Source organism: Danio rerio, chromosome 4 (genome assembly GCF_052040795.2).
Source record: "Danio rerio strain M-AB ecotype USA chromosome 4, GRCz13ab, whole genome shotgun sequence".
NCBI classification, from domain to species: domain Eukaryota; kingdom Metazoa; phylum Chordata; class Actinopteri; order Cypriniformes; family Danionidae; genus Danio; species Danio rerio.
In genome coordinates, this window is record NC_141024.2 from 16,125,289 (window position 1) to 16,144,324 (window position 19,036).

A 19,036-nucleotide genomic window follows, 5' to 3' on the forward strand; every position below is an offset into this window, starting at 1 on the left:
ATAACACGCAACGAAACAAAAAAGAAAAGAAAAAAAACAAACAAAAACAAAACAAAATGCAAAACTAAACTAAATGAAAAACGAAACAGAAACTAATTACGAAACAAAACAGAAAACACAAAACGAAATAAAAAACACAAAACAAAACAGAACAAAATGAAATATAAAAAGTAAACTGAATGGAAATTAAAACAAAACAAAAAACTAAACACGAAACATGAAATGAAACAAAAAACATGAAACCAAACAAAACGGAACAAAATGAAATGCAAAATGAGACAAAAAAAACTAAACACAAATAAAAACAGAAAGCACAAAACGGAACAAAATGGAATGCAAACTGAAACGGAACGCAAAATGAAACAAAAAATATAAACAAAACAAAACACAACATGAAACGCAGAACAAAAAATCCAAAACAAAACAGAAAGCAAAACGAAATGAAATAAAATGAACATTTTTTAAACACAAAACGATATACATTAAGTATATTAACATACAAAACAAGTACTAAGTAATAAAAATAACAATAAAATATAAAATAGATTTTGTAGTACCCAAAAAAATAAACACAAAATTAGCAAATTACACAAAATTAAATATTACAATATTAATGTATTAATATTAATATTAAGGTTCAATTAATACAAAATAAACAAAACAAATCAAGCAATTTATGAAAAGCAAAAAGCCTGGCAATTTTTCCAAGGTTTCTGATTTCACAAAAGATACCATTTGTCATCAAGTCGTGCACCTCTGTACACCTGTAGGAGTTGATCTCACTACACCTCTGCTGTCCCACCATCTGCTTGCCCTCTCCGGTAATTCAACTCACCACTTATTCCAGACAAAACGCATTCTGACACGCCTGTGCAAAAGTTATAGAATGTTTCCCTCTGCGACAGCATTTAAAACCGTCATGCATTATTAATGAGGCAAAATAATGTGCAAGAATGCAGCCTTTGAATATTTCATGATGCCCGTGGAACGGCTGTTCCTTTACGGCTCTCACTTCTGTGGGGGGGATTTGCTCCCCGAGGAAAAGACTAAAAGACTGATGTTGTAATTGTCAAATAATGAATAAACGCAAAGCCGCATGCCTGTAGCTTTAATTACATAATTTGTCTTGGGCAGTGGTGGAGCTTTTGGCTGATGGATTCAGTGCTAGAACTTGTTTTTTTGTGTTGGTTTTTTTGTGTGAAATTACGATCTTTATTAGATCACTTTCAACAGACATATGAGAGGAATAAATAAAGAAAATAAATGGCTACGGATGTTTAAAATCTGGCTATAAAATAAATAAATAAATAGTTTACAAAATTGCTTCAACAAAATCGCTAAAATAAAATTCACTGAACGAACAAACAAAAAACTAATTGTATTAGGAACAAAATATAAAGAAAATATGACTAAATAAATAGATAAATTTATAAATAACCAAAGAAATGCCAAACTAAATGTGTCAAAACACATTAAATAGCAAGTTAAATAGCAAACAAACTAACTAAAATAAACAAGAGCTAAATCAATAAAAAGCTAAATGGCTAAATTCATTTATAAATAAATGGCTAAACAGTTAAATAAACAGATCAAAACAAATGTTGTAGTGTTGGAGCTTTTGGCTGCCGACTTTTTTTTCTTTTTTTGGTTAGATCATTTTTAAAAGATATGAAAATCCAATCCTGATGTTGGAGGAGAAACCAGGGGAATAAATAAAGCAAATGGTAATTAAGTCACACAGTGACATTGATGAAATGAAAACAAACACTTTGATTACATAATTTGTCTTGGGCAGTGGTGGAGCTTTTGGCTGACGGATACAATGCTAGAACTTGTGTTTTTTTTTTTTTTTTTTTTTCGTGAAATTACAATCTTTGTTAGATCATTTTCAACAGATATGAAAAGCTTTTGCTAAAACTGGAAATTAGAAAAATTGAGGAATAAATAAAGAAAATAAATAGCTACAGAGTTTAAAATCTGGCTAAAAAATAAAATAAATAAATAAATAAACAAACAAACAAATGGTTTACAAAATTGCTCAAATAAAATTCCCTAAACAAACAAATAAACAAACAAACAAATAAACAAATGAATTGGATTAAGAACAAAATATAAAGAAAATATGGCTAAATAAAAAGAAACAAATAAATGCCAAACTAAATGTGTCAAAACACATTAAATAGTAAGCTAAATAGCAAACAAACTAAGTAAAATAAACAAAGAGCTAAAAGAATAAAAAGCAAAATGGCTAAATTCATTCATAAATTAATGGCTAAACAATTAAACAAACAGATTAAAACAAATGTTTGTTTTTTTGTTAGATAATTTTCAACAGATATGAAAAGCCCATCCTGAAGTTGGAGGAGAAAGGAGGAGAATAAATAAAGCAAACGGTAATTAAGTCACACAGTGACATGGATGAAATGAAAACAAAGACTTAGAGTTTGAGAAATTACAATCTTTGTTAGATCATTTTTAACAGATATGAAAAGCTTGTGCTAAAGTTGGAAATGAGAGAATGAGAGGAATAAACAAAGAAAATAAATGGCTACAGGTATGTTTAAAATCTGGCTATACAATAAATAAATAAATAAATAAATAAATAAATAAATAAATAAATAAATAAATAAATAAATAAATAAATAAATAAATAAATAAATAAATAAATAAATAAATAAATAAATAAATGGTTTACAAATTACTCAAATAAAATTGCTCAAATAAAACTCACTGAATGAACAAATAAACAAACAAACAAAACAACTTTTTGGATTAAGAACAAAATAGAAAGAAAATAAAGCTAAATAAAAAAACATAATAATAAATAACCAAATAAATGCCAAACTGAATGTGTCAAAAAACATTAAATAGCAAGTTAAATGGCAAACAAACTAAATAAAATAAACAAAGAGCTAAATAAATAAAACAATACATGGCTAAATTGATTCATCAATAGGTAGCTAACCAATTAAATAAACAGATCAAAATAAATATTGTAGTGTTGGAGCTTTTGGCTGCCAATTTTTTGTTAGATCATTTTCAACAGATATGAAAATCCCATCCTGAAGTTGGAGGAGAAACCAGGGGAATAAATAAAGCAAATGGTAATTAAGTCACACAGTGACATGGATGAAATGAAAACAAACACTCGGGCACCCAGCATGCCTCTGGGGAGAGCCAACATACGCCTGCATTTCAGCTGTGAAATGATAGTGTGCAAGAGCTGCAGGGTGGATTTTGACAATGAGCGAATGTAACATGCAGGTCTGTAGCCTCATGCATGCTCTAATGCATATATTAATATGCATGTATTAAAGGGATAGTTCAGGAAAAAAATGCACACCGTGTCATTGGGCATTTATATTCATGTTTGGATGTTTTTTTTTTTTTTTTTTTTTTTTATGAAACGGCCACTTGTGTTAACTTAACGGGTGGGAAAGAGGGCTTTCAAGCTGCAAAACAACTACAAAATTACCATAAAAGTATCATATGTTGTCATTATAACTACTCAAAGATAAAATTCACTAATGTTTATTGACAATCTAGACATTTACCCTTGTTCTCGTTCAAAATTATGAGATATGTATTTCACCTCTCAGAAAATAAAGAGTTTAGACTGCATATGTGATTATTTAATGGCCTTTTCAAAGGTTTAGCTTTAAGACGGGTAAATGCAGAGCTAATGTTTATTCCCATAACTTCCAGTGAACGGTTAATCGGTTAAACGGTTACTTTTTAAAATTTTATAAGGTTCCTTTTACAGCATCAGGTTATAATGTAATAAAAATATAATCAGTTAAATAGACTTCAGCGTTCATTTAGTTGTTCAAGAGTAAAACGAGAAGAAAAGCAGTTTACGCGCACACGTCTGTCAGGATTAGCAAGCTAGCGCAGAAGCCCTATTGAATATACTGAGGTAAAATAAATGTTCATAGTTTAAAGACATGGTGGGGGAAAATGTTATATAATGCAGTATTTCTTGTACATTCTGAGACCCACTTTATATCGGATATCACTCAGCCAGTGGAGATCATTGATTTTTAAAGAAAACAGACCTTAAACGTGCAGATTTTGTAACAGAATACAGTTCAGCTTGGATTAGGTTACTGACAAATTAAAAGTCCTTCCATAAATTTCTGCATTTAACCTATTGTAAATTGACCTTTCTTCCTTTTTAGGTTAACTGTACCATTATCTGTTGTATATATATAAACTATGAATTGATAAATGAATTAATTCTAGATCAAAAAAACTTTTCATGCTAAACAAATAATCAAAAAAATGGCAAAACATTTATATACGGCTAAAATGCCAAATAGCTAAAATGCCAAAGCAAAAACAAACAGCAAACAAAATAGCTAAAATAATAAGTAAATGGCTAAATAAACAAATAGATATTTACATGAATCAATACAAATAACTTAAACAAAAGACTAAAATGTTACAAATAAAAACAAATAGCTAAATTATTAAAAGACAGAATAAAGTCAGCGACAAGAGCCTAGGTTAAGTGCATCGACATATAGCACTATGCTCACGGAGACCCGAGTTCGATAACGGCTTAAGGTCCTTCCCCTCTCTCTGCCCCAAATGCTTTCCTGTCTGTCCTCCACAATCCTATTATAAAAAAAAAATATTTTTTAAAAAGACCAAATAAATGAAATGGCAAAAAATAAATAAATAAATGAAAATGACAAAACAAATAAATAAAGTAAATATAGTAAATATATATATATATATATATATATATATATATATATATATATATATATATATATATATATATATATATATATATATATATATATATATATATATATATATATATGTGTGTATATATATATATATATATATATATATATATATATATATATATATATATATATATATATATATATATATATATATATATATATATATAAATAAATGAAATATAAAATGAAATATTGGTTTCTTATAGCTGTTTATGACAAAAGTGTGCACACTCTTAATGGGAGACATCTCTACCATTATTCTCGGATTTATTTATTGTTTTATTCTGTTTTTCTTGTATCTAATTTATAGTTTTCACTGCTTTTCTTTCCAAAATTGATTTCACTGCTCAGGTGGAGACCAAGAAACAATTATATATGGTCATTATACCATTGCGAAAAACAACAAATCTAATGATGCCATAAATCTTTTGCACAAAACTGTACATGCATATGTACATAACGCTAGTGACCATTAATGAGCAGAAGAGAAAGAGTTGTGTTGAGGTCAGGGGTGTTGAGAACGGGTTCGTGCCCTAAGATGCAGCTTCTCTCAGTCAGTGTCCCTGAGGACTGTGTGCAATCTTCAGCAAGTCTCTGTGTTCAAGAGCCGGAGTTTTTTCTGCTGATGCAGCACAGTGCAGGTCAGCCAAACCCAGACTGTGCTTTTGATCTGCAGAACGGTTCTGCTCCACTGCCTGCTGCAAATCTCCCATTAGAAAAGCCCGCAAAGGGCCTCAGACACACAGGCCTCTGCAGCAGAAACACACAAACATGCACAGAACAAGCACTGCAGTGTTTCTATACAACTAAACTTCTTTTAAATCCTGAAATATAACAATGAGATTATTAATACTATTATTATATAATAAAATCCAAGTATTTATGAGTGATTCTCTGAGTAATCTGTGCTGTATTTAACATACAAAAATGATTAGCCCACCTCTGAAATATTTATTATTTTTAGATATTTCTCAAGTGATAACAGAGCAAGGACATTTTCATAGTATTTATGGTAATTTTTTTTTTCTTCTGGAAAAACTCTTACTTGTTTTATATTTTGCTTTTTAAATGTAATAAAAAAACATTAAGGTCAGTATTATTCACTCTTTTGACCAATATATTTTTAAATTGGCTACAGAGCATATATTTAAGAAATCATATTTATTTTAAATTAAAAGAATAACTTTAAATAGATGAATACTAAATGTGTGTGCTAGGTTTATCAAAAATGGATCATCATGTAAGGTCATTAAGGTCATTACTGGGCCTATAGACTAAGCAAAGCCAGACCGAAACAAATAAAGCAGAAAGACAGATGAACATTGCGACAGAAGTAAAGGAATGTGTACTTTACATATAGTCACACCTTATATGTGTGTCCAACAAACACCCAACCACCCTGGAGGAAGAAGCTAGATTAAAGGTCACGGCTAAATTAAGTTAGCAGGGACTGACAAATTTACCAACGGATTCATCTCCGGAAATCGATTCCTCTAAATGGCATTTGAGGTATCATACTTCTGATTTAGCTCTCATGGTAAACGTGAAAATACAGCCCACTTGTGATGCAAGCTCAGTGAAAAAAAAAAAAAAAAAAAAAAAAAAAAATTTCACTTGATATAACCAATAAAACAAAACAAAAATTAAAACAAAATAAAGATTATAATAAAAATACAAATAATAATTAAGTAACATGGGGAAAAGAACATGAAAATACAGTAAACATCCCATTAACAGGAAAAGATTAAATAGATCGACTCTGACTTGAACTAAATTGCCGTAGTCATATTGATGATCTTGTGTATGCTTTATGATTTGTATTTTTAACAATTTCTTATCTAGAATAATGTTACTAATTAAAACAACCTGTGCCCCCCCCTTTATTTCTTTTTTTATCCTCTTTTTGTTGTTGTTTTTTCACTTAACTGAAAACAAGGATGTAAATATGATTGTGATGTATAAATATGATTGTTATATTGTCACCTTTTTGTTACATCTAAATAAAAAGTTTGTTTTAAAAAAACATCCCATTAAACACAAAATAAAATTTAACAGTAAAAAAACAAAACACAAAAACAAAGCAAAACACAACAAACCAAACACAGAGCAAAACACACGGCAAGAAAAAAAAAGAGACACCAAGGGTCTGTTCTTCGTATGTGGATTACACAATTAACTGGATATTGTTTTTGACAATTTGACACTATCCAGGACTTTTCGTTCTTCAAAACTCATTCGAGAGTTGTTGTCATAGCAACAGTTCTGATAATTCAAACCTGCTCAGGAGGTTTATATTTCATATAAACAGGATTAGATCGGAATTATACTGAAAGTATGTACCAAATGCTGATATTTTCTTACATTGATAGTTATATACACTTTGAAAAATAGTAAAATAGTAAAACAAATACACACAAAAAAAAACAAACAAAAAAAAAAATTACTCTCCAGGGGCCTCATGTACGAAGACTTGCGTGGAAATCTTACTAAAACATTGCGTACGCACGAAGCTGTAAATGTGCATACGCAGAAAAAAATTCAGATGTATGAAACACTGCGTACGCCGAATCTCACGCATATTCTTTTGTACATCTGAATGAACGTGAAACTGAGCGCAACATGCACGAGCACAAAACCCCTCCCTGCCTCCTCCCCCGTATGAATATGCTAATGACTATGCTAATGGCAAAACCCAACGAAAAAGCAACGGCAAAATCAAGCAAAAAGAGAAACTTTGAACAGAATGTGAATTGGAGGTGCTGCTTCCGGAGGTAGACCGGAGAAAAGCGGTGTTATTTGCAAGTTTGTTCTCCGGAATTAACAACAAAAGAAAAAAATAGAGTGGGAGTTTAGCTGATACGGTTAACACAGTTGGGTCTGAACATCGCACTGAGTGCATTTAAAAAAGAAGTAGTGTGGTTTATAACTGAAAAATGTTGCAATACCCTAAGCGGTCTCAGTGGCGCACCTCATAAGAAGCATGAGATCATGTACAGATAAATTCGAGCGTAAACTCGGCTCGAATCCAGCGTCTGATAAATTCTTTCTTCTTTTTTCCCCCGCTACATTTCAGATTTTGCCCACTATTTATCAAGAGAAAGACAAGTAGGAATCATCAATAAGTTTGTGCATCATATTTTATTTGCACATTTATTGAATGGAAATGTTTCTGATTCACGCATGCAAATTCATCTTCAGATAGTGTCTTTATAGCAATGTGTGTGCGGTAGATTGCTCAGATTACATTGCGACTGCTGCAATTTGCGCTTTAATGTTTAGCTGGTCAACTGTATGGTATGGAAATCTTACATACCTACTATATGAACCCGTCTCATACAGCTGCCATTGCAAGGCTCAGACACTTTGTAGAGAAGAATTTAACACAACTGCCTCTAGGAGTCGCCAATGGAAATAAAACAGACACGCACAAAAAATGTGCGTACGCCTGCCAGAAAGCTGCCGTGAACCTGCGCACATTCCCACGTTCAGTTCATTGTTAGTAAATCCAAACGTGAGCGATTCTGAGCCTGAAACCTGGCGTACGCAAAGTTTTTGTGCGTACGCAGCGTTGATACATGAGGCCCCAGGAGAGTAAAAGCTAAACTCTCCAGGACACCAGCCCTTCAGGACTGAGTGTGTACACCCCTGTCCTGGGGAGTTCAAAGAGAACATTTATTAATATGGACTTTATATATACAAACACATTATGTTTTAAGGTACCGACCCAGCTTTAGTACAATTTGTGTATGATAATAGACATGCACAATATTCGACCGTTTTTTTTTTTTTTTTTGTAAGGAATAATAATTTATGCAGTCATGCACATGTTTTGATAGCTAATATGTTGATGATTTGATGCTTCACAAAAGTTGCAGACAACTTTGCACAAATTAAAATGCTTTTTTAATGCAAAATTATTTTAAACAGCCAGTTACTCCAATTAAGAAACCTGAATAGGCCTAGGCTACTATAAAGGACAAAATCCACTCTAAATGTAAAACGTAAATTGTAAATTGCTAAAATACTTTTGACAAAGTGTAAAGCCTGCAGCCCACAACAAAGGTGGAAAGTTGTTGCGTATAATATTTACCAAACCTTTTACTACAAATTTTATGCAATGAATTTTGCTCACATGGACAATTGAATATTAATCTAATGATGTCATTACGTTGCGGTGCTGTCAGCCAATCGTTGGATTGCTGATCATAATTTTGAGGATCGATAGATCTGTCCTTTACAATACACGCAGTGATCTCAGATCAGTTTATCCAGACATTTTAATCTGAATCGTGAACTTGTTTGAAGAACCAAATTAGCCAGTGATGTTATAAAGATTAAAAGGTCCAGGATCTGTCAAATCATCTTAGATCATTTAAGCGAGGTACAAAGAACGGACCCCAATTCAGTTACCCTATTGTTTACAAATCTGAATTGGGAAAGAGATACATAAATACAAATGCACCAAACAAGTCATACATTCGAAACTAAAACAAAAAGCACACCAAACCAACTCAAATGAAAGACCAACACAAAACACAAAACAAAAAAAAGAAAACAAACCAAAAAAGAAAACTAGAACCAGCTGCTTGCCATTCTAACTAACTGAATCAGCAAAGAAAGAAACAAAACTATGGAAAAAAAAAGCATACAAACAATGGTCCACCTGAAGGTGAGGTTTGAGATTGCCAATATAAAGGTCTTCAAACCCAAAGCCAGAGGCTAATTTCATTCAATTCAATCCTGCAACCTCATACAGCCACTTTTAAAACACAACACAGTCTAGGGAAGAAGGGGAAAAAAGAATGAAAGAAGAAATGGGAGTTGGAGAAAGCTAAATGGAAGACAACATTAAGGACAATATTGATTCTGTCCTTCCAAGCATGACATCATGGTCAATAAAGCCCCTACTTTCCCTTAATGGCGTGCCGGGGCGAATGGGATGGAGCACTTTCCTTCAGTTGCCTCAACAACAATGCTGTAAAACAACACACCCTGCCCTTAAATTTACTTTTATGGCCGACAGAAAATAAACTTCCTGTCAATAGCAATTTCTGCAGGTCAGAGTGTTGGCCTTGTTGAGAATAACAGTATAAGAGGTATGCCGGGGTTGACAAGGACGTGAAACTCAACCCTGGCACATCCATCGCAAGCTTTAGATGAACAAAATGAAGTGAGTCGTTAAGGAACTTGTACTTTATATAAGTAAAGAGTGAAGGTCCTGCTAAAAATACTGGGAAGTGACGACCGGAGATAATCTAGAGATATTATAGGCCAACATCACAGGACACTCGCCTACTCATAAACCACGAACAGGACAAAAATATAAAAAAAGACTAAGCCCTTACCAGGGGAAGATAATAAATCACCACATATGAAGAAATTAACTCCACCATGACTCCAAGTCCCTCACTTTCATGCATGATTAATTGCTTTCACAAAAAAAAAGAAAGAAAGAAGGGAAAAAAAGTGAGCGTGATGTGCTGAGGAAAAGAGGCAAATGGATCCAGACAAAGCACAGACAGGTGTGTGTCCCAGTTTGACTGTTGATAAGGCAAAATTTTCATTAAGGCACACAGCTTCCAATTAAATAAGAGTTTGTACCTCGACTCATAAACTTAACATATGTTTCATTTGAACATGTCTGAAAAAAATACAGAAAAAAAATTGTAAACCTTGAATGAGAACACAAATTTGTTCTGAAATTATAAAATCAGTGTGCAGTGCACTCGTGTAGTTAATCTGATCTAAAGCTGTTAGAGATGTCCTTTAGGTTTAGGTGTATATGATGCATTGATGAAAGAGAAAAAATGTTTTAGTTTAAACATGTTGTTAGCAGAACCATGAAAACATGCTAGGGCTGGGCGATATGGCAAAAATGCAATCTCGATGTTTCTTTTCCATATTAAACGATAACAACATAAATTTCGATAGAAGTTGTAAATGCTTCCAGCTTTAAAAGAGTATCCCAACAACAGAAGCCACAAAGATTAGCCACTTCATTGAATAACATTTTAAAGATTTTTTTTTTATTAAACAAAAACAGTTTACACATTACTACTTTTTGGAGATTATGATTTTGTCTAAACAATGATAATTAATAAGTAATAAACAATATAAAATATAATATTCTGAAGAACTGTAACTGACAGCATATGACGATACACAAACAAAAATATACTTGTTTCATTTTCTAAAAATAAACAGTCACAGAAATATTTTAAAATAAACATTTTACTTAATTAAAAATGGTAAAAATAGTCATCATTAAAACAAGCAACAGTTTAACAGCAAATACTGCTGTGGGGAAGTGAATTGAACTTGCTAAATACTGGGTGACATAGCAGATCTTTAATCAAACATCCTAGTTTTTCATGATTGTGCAATCGTTTAATCCAATCAACAAAAAGGTCACAAATTTTTGCAATTCTGCAAAATTCTTAATTTAAATGCAAACTAAATCACAAAAAAAGTAAACAATCTTATAAAACATCAAATTTCAAATCATGTAATCAAATTGTATTTATTTCAGTTTGCAATGAATTGTTTAACATGACTAACAGACACTGCAAACACAGCGCAACTAACATATTTGAATGTCTCTCGAAAAAATGACATCTCACCTGCGTCCTCACAATCATTACATTACATTGCATGGAATGTGTGGTAAGGGGAAAAAATCATGAAAAACTAGCAGGTGTGTCTTATAAACACATCTACAGCTTCCTGTTGTTTATGTAAAGTAAAAATCTCCGTAGCATATCATCGTTATTGACATAAATTTTATGACGATTCGACATGGTAAGGTTTATCTGTCGAGCCCTATGTAGACTTGTGTTTAATGACTTGAAGTCAATGATGTTACTGTGCATACGCTAAAATTCTGCTGGACATTTACATGATGTGTTTTTATGTAGATATTCAAGTAAAACTTAATATTTGACATCACTGTTATCAAAGGGTCATATTTAAAATACATTTCACCCGCTTTACATTAAATAGTTAATTCATTTTTTCAGTAAACATGTCTATGTGTAAATGTAGTATTTGGTGTGATGCAAGCATGTTTTCTTTTTTCCCCTTTTAAGTAAAGCCTTTCCACAGAGTTAAAATAAATAATTTATATGTATCAATGCCAGAAACAGGTGTTTAAGCATCAAAACAATAATGCAAGTGTAATGCAGCTTTAGTTTATTCTAAATAATATACAGTATAGTTTGTATTTTTACATTAAAATGTGGCTTATTAAGTTTACAACCATCAGCATTTAATTACAAATTTTCATTATTCTTTTATACATTAGTACAGGTCACACTACTACTAGTTTTTTTTTTTCATAAAAAAATATTTAATATTAAATAATATTATGGAAATGTTTTTGTCCACCAATGTTTTAACTTTTTTTTTAAACAAAAATTTTAATTTAAATATATTTTTAATGCAGACACTTAAGTGCATTGACATGCTTTCTATATTGTATATTGCATATACAATCACTTTTGTCAACTGAAATGGATGTGAGCACCAAAAGGGACGTCTCGTTGTGACTTACCATTGTATAACGTTTTAATTTAATACAAATTTTTAAGCTTTATTTTAATATTTACACCCATATATCTTCTTTTTTTTAAACCTCATGTCTAGCATCAGGGTTATCAGGGTAACCTCTTCAACACTCTTATCTAAAATATGCAATATGAGCCACATCCATAACTTAACTTGTCAATATTACCATTGCCAGGAAGTTTTTCTGACTGTTTTCTGACCAGACACTCAATATAGAACTGATCTGAGCAGTTTAATAACTATTAAATAAACAGTATAAATGTGTGTGCATGTGGATAGTCACCACTGGTTGAGTTCCTCTTGTGTCTTTCTTCGGTCCTCCTCCAGGCCTTTCCGCAGCTCTTCTGTGATCTTCCTCCTCAGTTCAGACTCATCCACTGAAACACAATTCCAAACACACTTGCATTAGATGCTGAGCTTCACCAGATGGTCATCCTAGAGCAGTGGTTCTCAAACATTTTTCACCAAGTACCACCTCAGAAAAAAATTGTCCCTCCAAGTACCACCATAATGAGCAGTATTGAAATACAGTAGCGTAGTAGGCCCAGTAAGGCAGCTACAACTCTGCAGTTTAAAATCGTGACAGATTAACTACTATTATTAAGAATTTTTATTATTATCAGCCACTTTAAACATTATAAAAAGTTTGAACATTAACACTGTACTGTGTGTATGTAAAAAAATAAATAAATAAAAACCTGGAAATGTTGCTTGGACCTCATGAATATAGGCTATATGTCATCATATTCATATATGAACCATTTTTGATCAATTTTGAAATATATGTTGCATGTACATATGACATTGATATTGGATTACTCTGCGTACCACTAGAAGGAAGCCTGCGTACCACTAGTGGTACACGTACCACAGTTTGAGAACCACTGTCCTAGAGTTTTGGATTTTGTGGTTGCATGCCATTGAAAGCCCTGGAAAGCCCTGTGAGAAATGAAGTTGAATGTTTTATTGCACTCTAGAAGTTTTTTTAAGACAAGTTTGTACACGAGTATAGGATGAGGTAGGGTGGTATTTTGGAGCACTCAGGACATCTCTGTGTAATACTTATTTGACACAGTAGTTTACAAATAAATTGTTTAAAAAAAATCATACTGTACAATGTGATTTCCGGATTGTTTTTTTAAAATTCTGTCTCTCACAGTGGAAATGCACCCTTACTGAAAATTCTAGACCCCTCCATGATTTTTAAGTAAGAGATAGGGTGATCAAATACTGATTGACCTTACTGTATATTAAAATAAATAACTATTTTGTATACAAATATTACAGAAGACTGCAGTTGGTGATCAGTTGTGAAGGATCGCTGTAATCACGCCATATCTGTTATTTGCTGGTATCTGGTGGGTTTGAGGTTTAGACAGCACCTGTCTGCCTGTATCCATTACAGTAGCCTGCTGTTTGATAAATGCCGTGCCAACGTACGCAATTAATTTTGCTTCTCTCTTCGGCATTGTCACAGCAACAGGAAGATTTCTCATTAGTCTTGAAGAAGGTTGGTGTGAATGATATCTTTAAGTGTTTTTTTCTCCCAACAGGTTCCCTCTCTCTTGCCTTTATAGTCTCAAATTGTCTCTAAAATGAACACTGTTATGCAACCGAACCATATGGCAACTCATACTGACTGCTCCTTCCGGCGGCTGCTTCTAAAACATCACTTTAAACTACTGCCAGTGTACTGCATCTTTTTTTCCTGGATATATTATGTGTAAACAAATGCACAGAAAAGTGATTGAGTTGCTTTCATGTTTTAAAATCTTTATTTCAATGTGGAAGATAAAAACTCTAGCCTTACTAAAGTTTATTGTAATGACTTTAACTTTTATTTATGAATTTAAATTAACTTAACTAAACACATACAGTTTGGGATTTTCTTAAAATATCTGAATATTTAAATTTCATTAACTTTTTTTTTACTTAACCAAGATGTAATCTATGTTGTATAACTCACTGTTTATATATTTAAAATATTATTTAGCCATTTTTTTATTATTTTATTGTATTATTCTATTTTTGTGGTTATATGCTTTTTATTATTACAGTTGAAGTCTAAATTATTAGCCCCCTTTACATTTTTTTTCCTTTTTAAATATTTTCCAAATGACAATTAACAGAGCAAGGAAATTTTCACAGTGTGTCTGATAATAAACTGACTTTTCTTCAGGAGAAAGTCTTATTTATTTTATTTCAGCCAGAATAAAAGCCGTTTTTATTTTTTTACAACCCTTTTAGGTCAAAATTTTAGCCCCATTAAGCTTTTTCGATAGTCTACAGAACAAACCATCATTATACAATACCTTGCCTAATTACCCTAACCTGCCTAGTTAACCTAGTTAAGCCTTTGAATGTCACTTTAAGATGTATAGAAGGGTCTTAAATAATATCTAGCAAAATAGTATCATGTCATCATGGTAAAGATAAAAGAAATCAGTTATTAGAAATTAGTTATTAAAACTATTATGTGTAGAAATGTGTGACCACAGACAACAGAGATGATGTTTCCGACGAAAAATGGCTCTCACTGAGCAGTCTAGAGTCCTCTTCACTATACTGGGACATAAGGACCCACACAGACTGCAGGTCGAGCGCCCCCTGCTGTTAGCTATAATGATAATAATAATAATAATAATAATAATAATATTAATAAATAAATTAAACAATACTAATAATAACAACAACAACATCAATAACAATACTAATAATTTATATGTATTTTAATGAATATGTATTATATTAGACTTACAATTATATTTTTTTATCTTAGGTAAACTTGCAATTTTACTCTATATTTAAGTGTAAACATTTTTATGAACGACTTTTAGACAAAAATAATCCAATTACATTGTCCACACACACAGACATTTTTTCCCTCCTTCTCCTCCATCAGGCTAACGGCTTTTCTTCAGTGTCACCCATTTATTCACGCTCTAGGTTTCCTATAATTCATTAATTTAAACCGGGCTTTAATATTTAAAAAGGATAAAGGAAGGAGTTCTGTGGATTCAAAGGATAACCAGCTCGTCCGTTAAAACCCATCCCAGAGTCTTCAGGGGGTTTTCGCAGGAGGTCACCAAAAACTCCAGAACGACATTAACCGTGCGGGTGCCCGTGTCACTCCTGAATGAGAACAGACATGCTTAAAGATGAAAAACTCATCATATTCGGATACTGCACTCTCTCTCTCTCCCTCTCCCTCTCTCATTCGCTCCCTCCATCATCCTCGGCAGAAATGTTAAAAAGTAGCTTCTGGGCAGAGATAACAGACAGAGACAAATTGCGTGTCTCATAAGACGTTTCATTAATCTCCAGACCTGAGAAGAGGAGGGGCTAATCTAAAACAATTCAACATTCCTCACAATCCAATACAAACGAGGCTCAACATCCCTCCACACACACACACACACACACACACACACACACACACACACACACACACACACACACACACACACACACACATAAGGAGATCCTTCTGGAAACATTAACATTAAGTTACTGGAAATCTCTGCTTGACTTTAACTTATGATTCAATGCTCATATCTTGCAGATGATAACGACATCACAGCACCAGTGATTCTGTGATTTACGACATACAGTATATTGCAAGAAAAATCCTTCAAGATATTGTATGTCATGATGTTTTTGCAAATAGTCCAAAAAGCATTGGTAACACTTTACAATAAGGTTGTATTAGTTAATGCATTTACTAACGTGACCAAACTATGCAAAACACATTCATAACAGTATTTGGTACTTAATGAAAATAAAGGGTAACACTTTAGCTTAGGTCCCAATTCACGGTATTAACAAACCATTACCTATGACTACTAGCTTAATAAACTACTAATTAGCTGTTTATGAATAGTTAGTGTATGTTTAGGTTTAGAATAGGGTTGGGGATGCACAGTAAAATCATACTTTATAACTACTAATGAACAGTTAATATCTTAATAACAGGCAAGTAATAAACCAGTAGTTAATAACACGAATTGTGGCTTAAACCAAAGTGCTACCAAATAAAGTCGTTAACTTTTAGTTTGTGTTAACTAACGGTCCATTAAGTAATGTTACCAAGCATGAATTTGGATGTTAGTAATGCATTAGTAAATGCTGAACTATGATTAATAAATGCTGTACAAGTACACAGCAGTAAATTTTACTCAGTTTAGATATTTGGTATTTGGTCCCTCTCTAAGTTAAAGTTACTCAAGTTAATGAGACAATGAAAGCATTAATTAGGTGATGATTGAGCACTGATGATAAACACACTGTTAATAAACAGAAACACAGAAAGAAACATAAAACAACTGACTTCAGTCACAGCCTTAGATGATACATTAAGGATGCTTTCAATTCTGTAGTTCACTTCATCTGGTCCAGACCAAGGGCAATAAATGATACATTGTTGCATTTTCTGCCGACTTTGGGTCGTTTTTACACCGCACTGCTGGCTTTGGTCCGAACCAGTAGAAACAAACCAAAATGCAGTCATCTGACAAAATCCACATCACTTATAGGCAAGATATTATTAAACATATATCCTAAACTGCTTTTTGATTGGTTAGAATTCATGTGCGGGAAAATGCCAATGAACTCCTGCAAGTAAACAAAACCGGCAGACACAAAATGTCATTTTTACTATGGAGGGACGACTGCGCTGACTGATTGTATGCCTGCTTTAGACAAACTATACATTTCGAGAATGAAGCGCGGCTGCGGCTGGAAAACAGTGTTAATTTAGTGTTAATTTAGCTAAACTGCAACATGATCATCTTGCAGAAATATTACCAACGATCCATCAGGTAATGTTTTCCCCTCTCTCTCTCTGTTGGTAAAGCGCTGTCAACAAATATTGATCCTCCATATGCCATAATGCACAGCTCATCGGCCTACGGCAGCTGGATTAGTCCAAAAGGCGCAGTACTTTTTGCGGTTGGACCTGTTTTAGTACGGATCATATTCTCACCACAAACAAACCACTCCAGGGTTCGTTTGAAAGCGTACCGAGACCACCTCTTCAAGCAGGTCACGGTATGCTTATTTGGTCCACTTTTAGTGCGCACTCGAGTACGATTGCTGCATTCTCGCACCAAAAGGGAAAAACGAAATGTAGTGCGATTCAATCAAATTAAATAAGTCAGGTGTGAAAGCACCCTAAATCTCTCAAAATCTCAGCAGAGAATCATTAAGTAACTTCACAAACAGCAGCTTTACTTATTACCAACATGTTTGCCCTTATTTAAAGAGGGGCCAAATACTCTCTGAACTGAGTAAATTTTGCTCAGAAGATTTTGCTGTGTAGTAAATACATTAACTAATGAAACCTTATTGTAAAGTGTGACCAAAGCATTACATTATGCATTTCATTTAGTACATCTATTTTATAATAACAATGTTGTACAAGTGTAAAAGCATGTACACAGCTAGTGGATGAATTATGCAAAGTAAGGAAAAGCCACATATTCAACTTATGATAGCAGTGACATCTCAAATTTGTGCAAATTACACTTAACAAAAAGCCCTCAAACTAGTCATTTATTCAAGAAAAAGGAATTTGTCTTGTAGTATTATTTATTAAAGGGGAAATTAAGCACTCAGTTGAGTTCATATCATAGTGCAATTTGTTTTCCACTTTAATGGAAATATACATAACAAACTCAATTAATGTAACCATTTAGCAGAAAACGGCATGTTTCACTATAGATTTTAGACCTAGGGTGGCGCCATCTTGGAAAATCACTGCAACTGACATCACAGGGTTGTTCCATCCCCTTAGCTGAACAGACAAAGTGGAAGTAAAAGACTGAACATGGAGACTGTAAAGCCTAATTTAACTTAATGCGTGAAGTTGTGTGTAATCAGATGCGTGTCTAATATAAAAATATGTAGATTTATTCTTTTTTTCCCTTTTAATTACCGATCGCTTGATGCGCTTTGGTCCACTCTTTGTATCATCTGCCTGACTGCCTGTATGGGTTTCAACCATAGTTTCAAACAGGTCCGGTGCTGACGTAATCGGGCGGGTCACTACTACAGACTTCACCTCTTTTCGTGTTCAAACCAAACTAAGATCGGCATGTTTTTTCACATGGCAGGTTTTTATATCTTTCATACATGTTGAGAGATTTAACTGATCGACTTGAAAAGGGAATATATCTTCACATAAACCACAAAGACATGACTTAATAAAGGGTAAAGTCATTTATAATTTTAATTGTTGCATTGTGTTCAGTCCTTTACTTCCAATGCATATGTATAACTGAGGGAACGGAACCAACCCTGTGACGTCAGACACAGCGATATTCCAAGATGGTGGCAACCTAGGTCTAAAAGCTATAGTAAAACATGCCATTTTCTTCTAAATGGTTATATTTATTAAGTTTGTTTAATGTATTTTCATTAAAGTGGAATCCAATGTACAAAATAATGTAAACTTGACTGAATGCTTCATTTCCCCTTTAAATTTCCCATTAATTGTATTTTATTGACATCTACCGCTGCCCCAACCCAAAACCCAACTGTCACAGTAATGTAAAAACAGATCTGGAGTCTTCTCCAATAGTATAACTAATTACCCATGTGGATGGATGATTACAGCCTTCTGAGCCTACTAGAAGGCGCAGAAGGTCCCTACTAGTCCATATCTATCAGCCGATAATCTCGGTTTACGCCCATTCAATCGAGTAGTAACCTTCGAATCGGGT

General features: G+C 33.0%; 1 protein-coding gene across 6 annotated transcripts in view; it reads right to left on the reverse strand.

The window, feature by feature from the left end:
• Positions 1–19,036, reverse strand: part of chchd3a (coiled-coil-helix-coiled-coil-helix domain containing 3a) — a 113,561-nt gene that overhangs the window by 83,233 nt on the left and 11,292 nt on the right. For all 6 annotated transcript variants that reach the window (NM_001309796.1, NM_214804.2, XM_087246445.1 and 3 more), the window contains exon 3: positions 12,601–12,694. In NM_001309796.1, the coding sequence (NP_001296725.1) occupies positions 12,601–12,694 (94 nt within the window). The remainder of the gene's footprint in view (positions 1–12,600; positions 12,695–19,036) is intronic.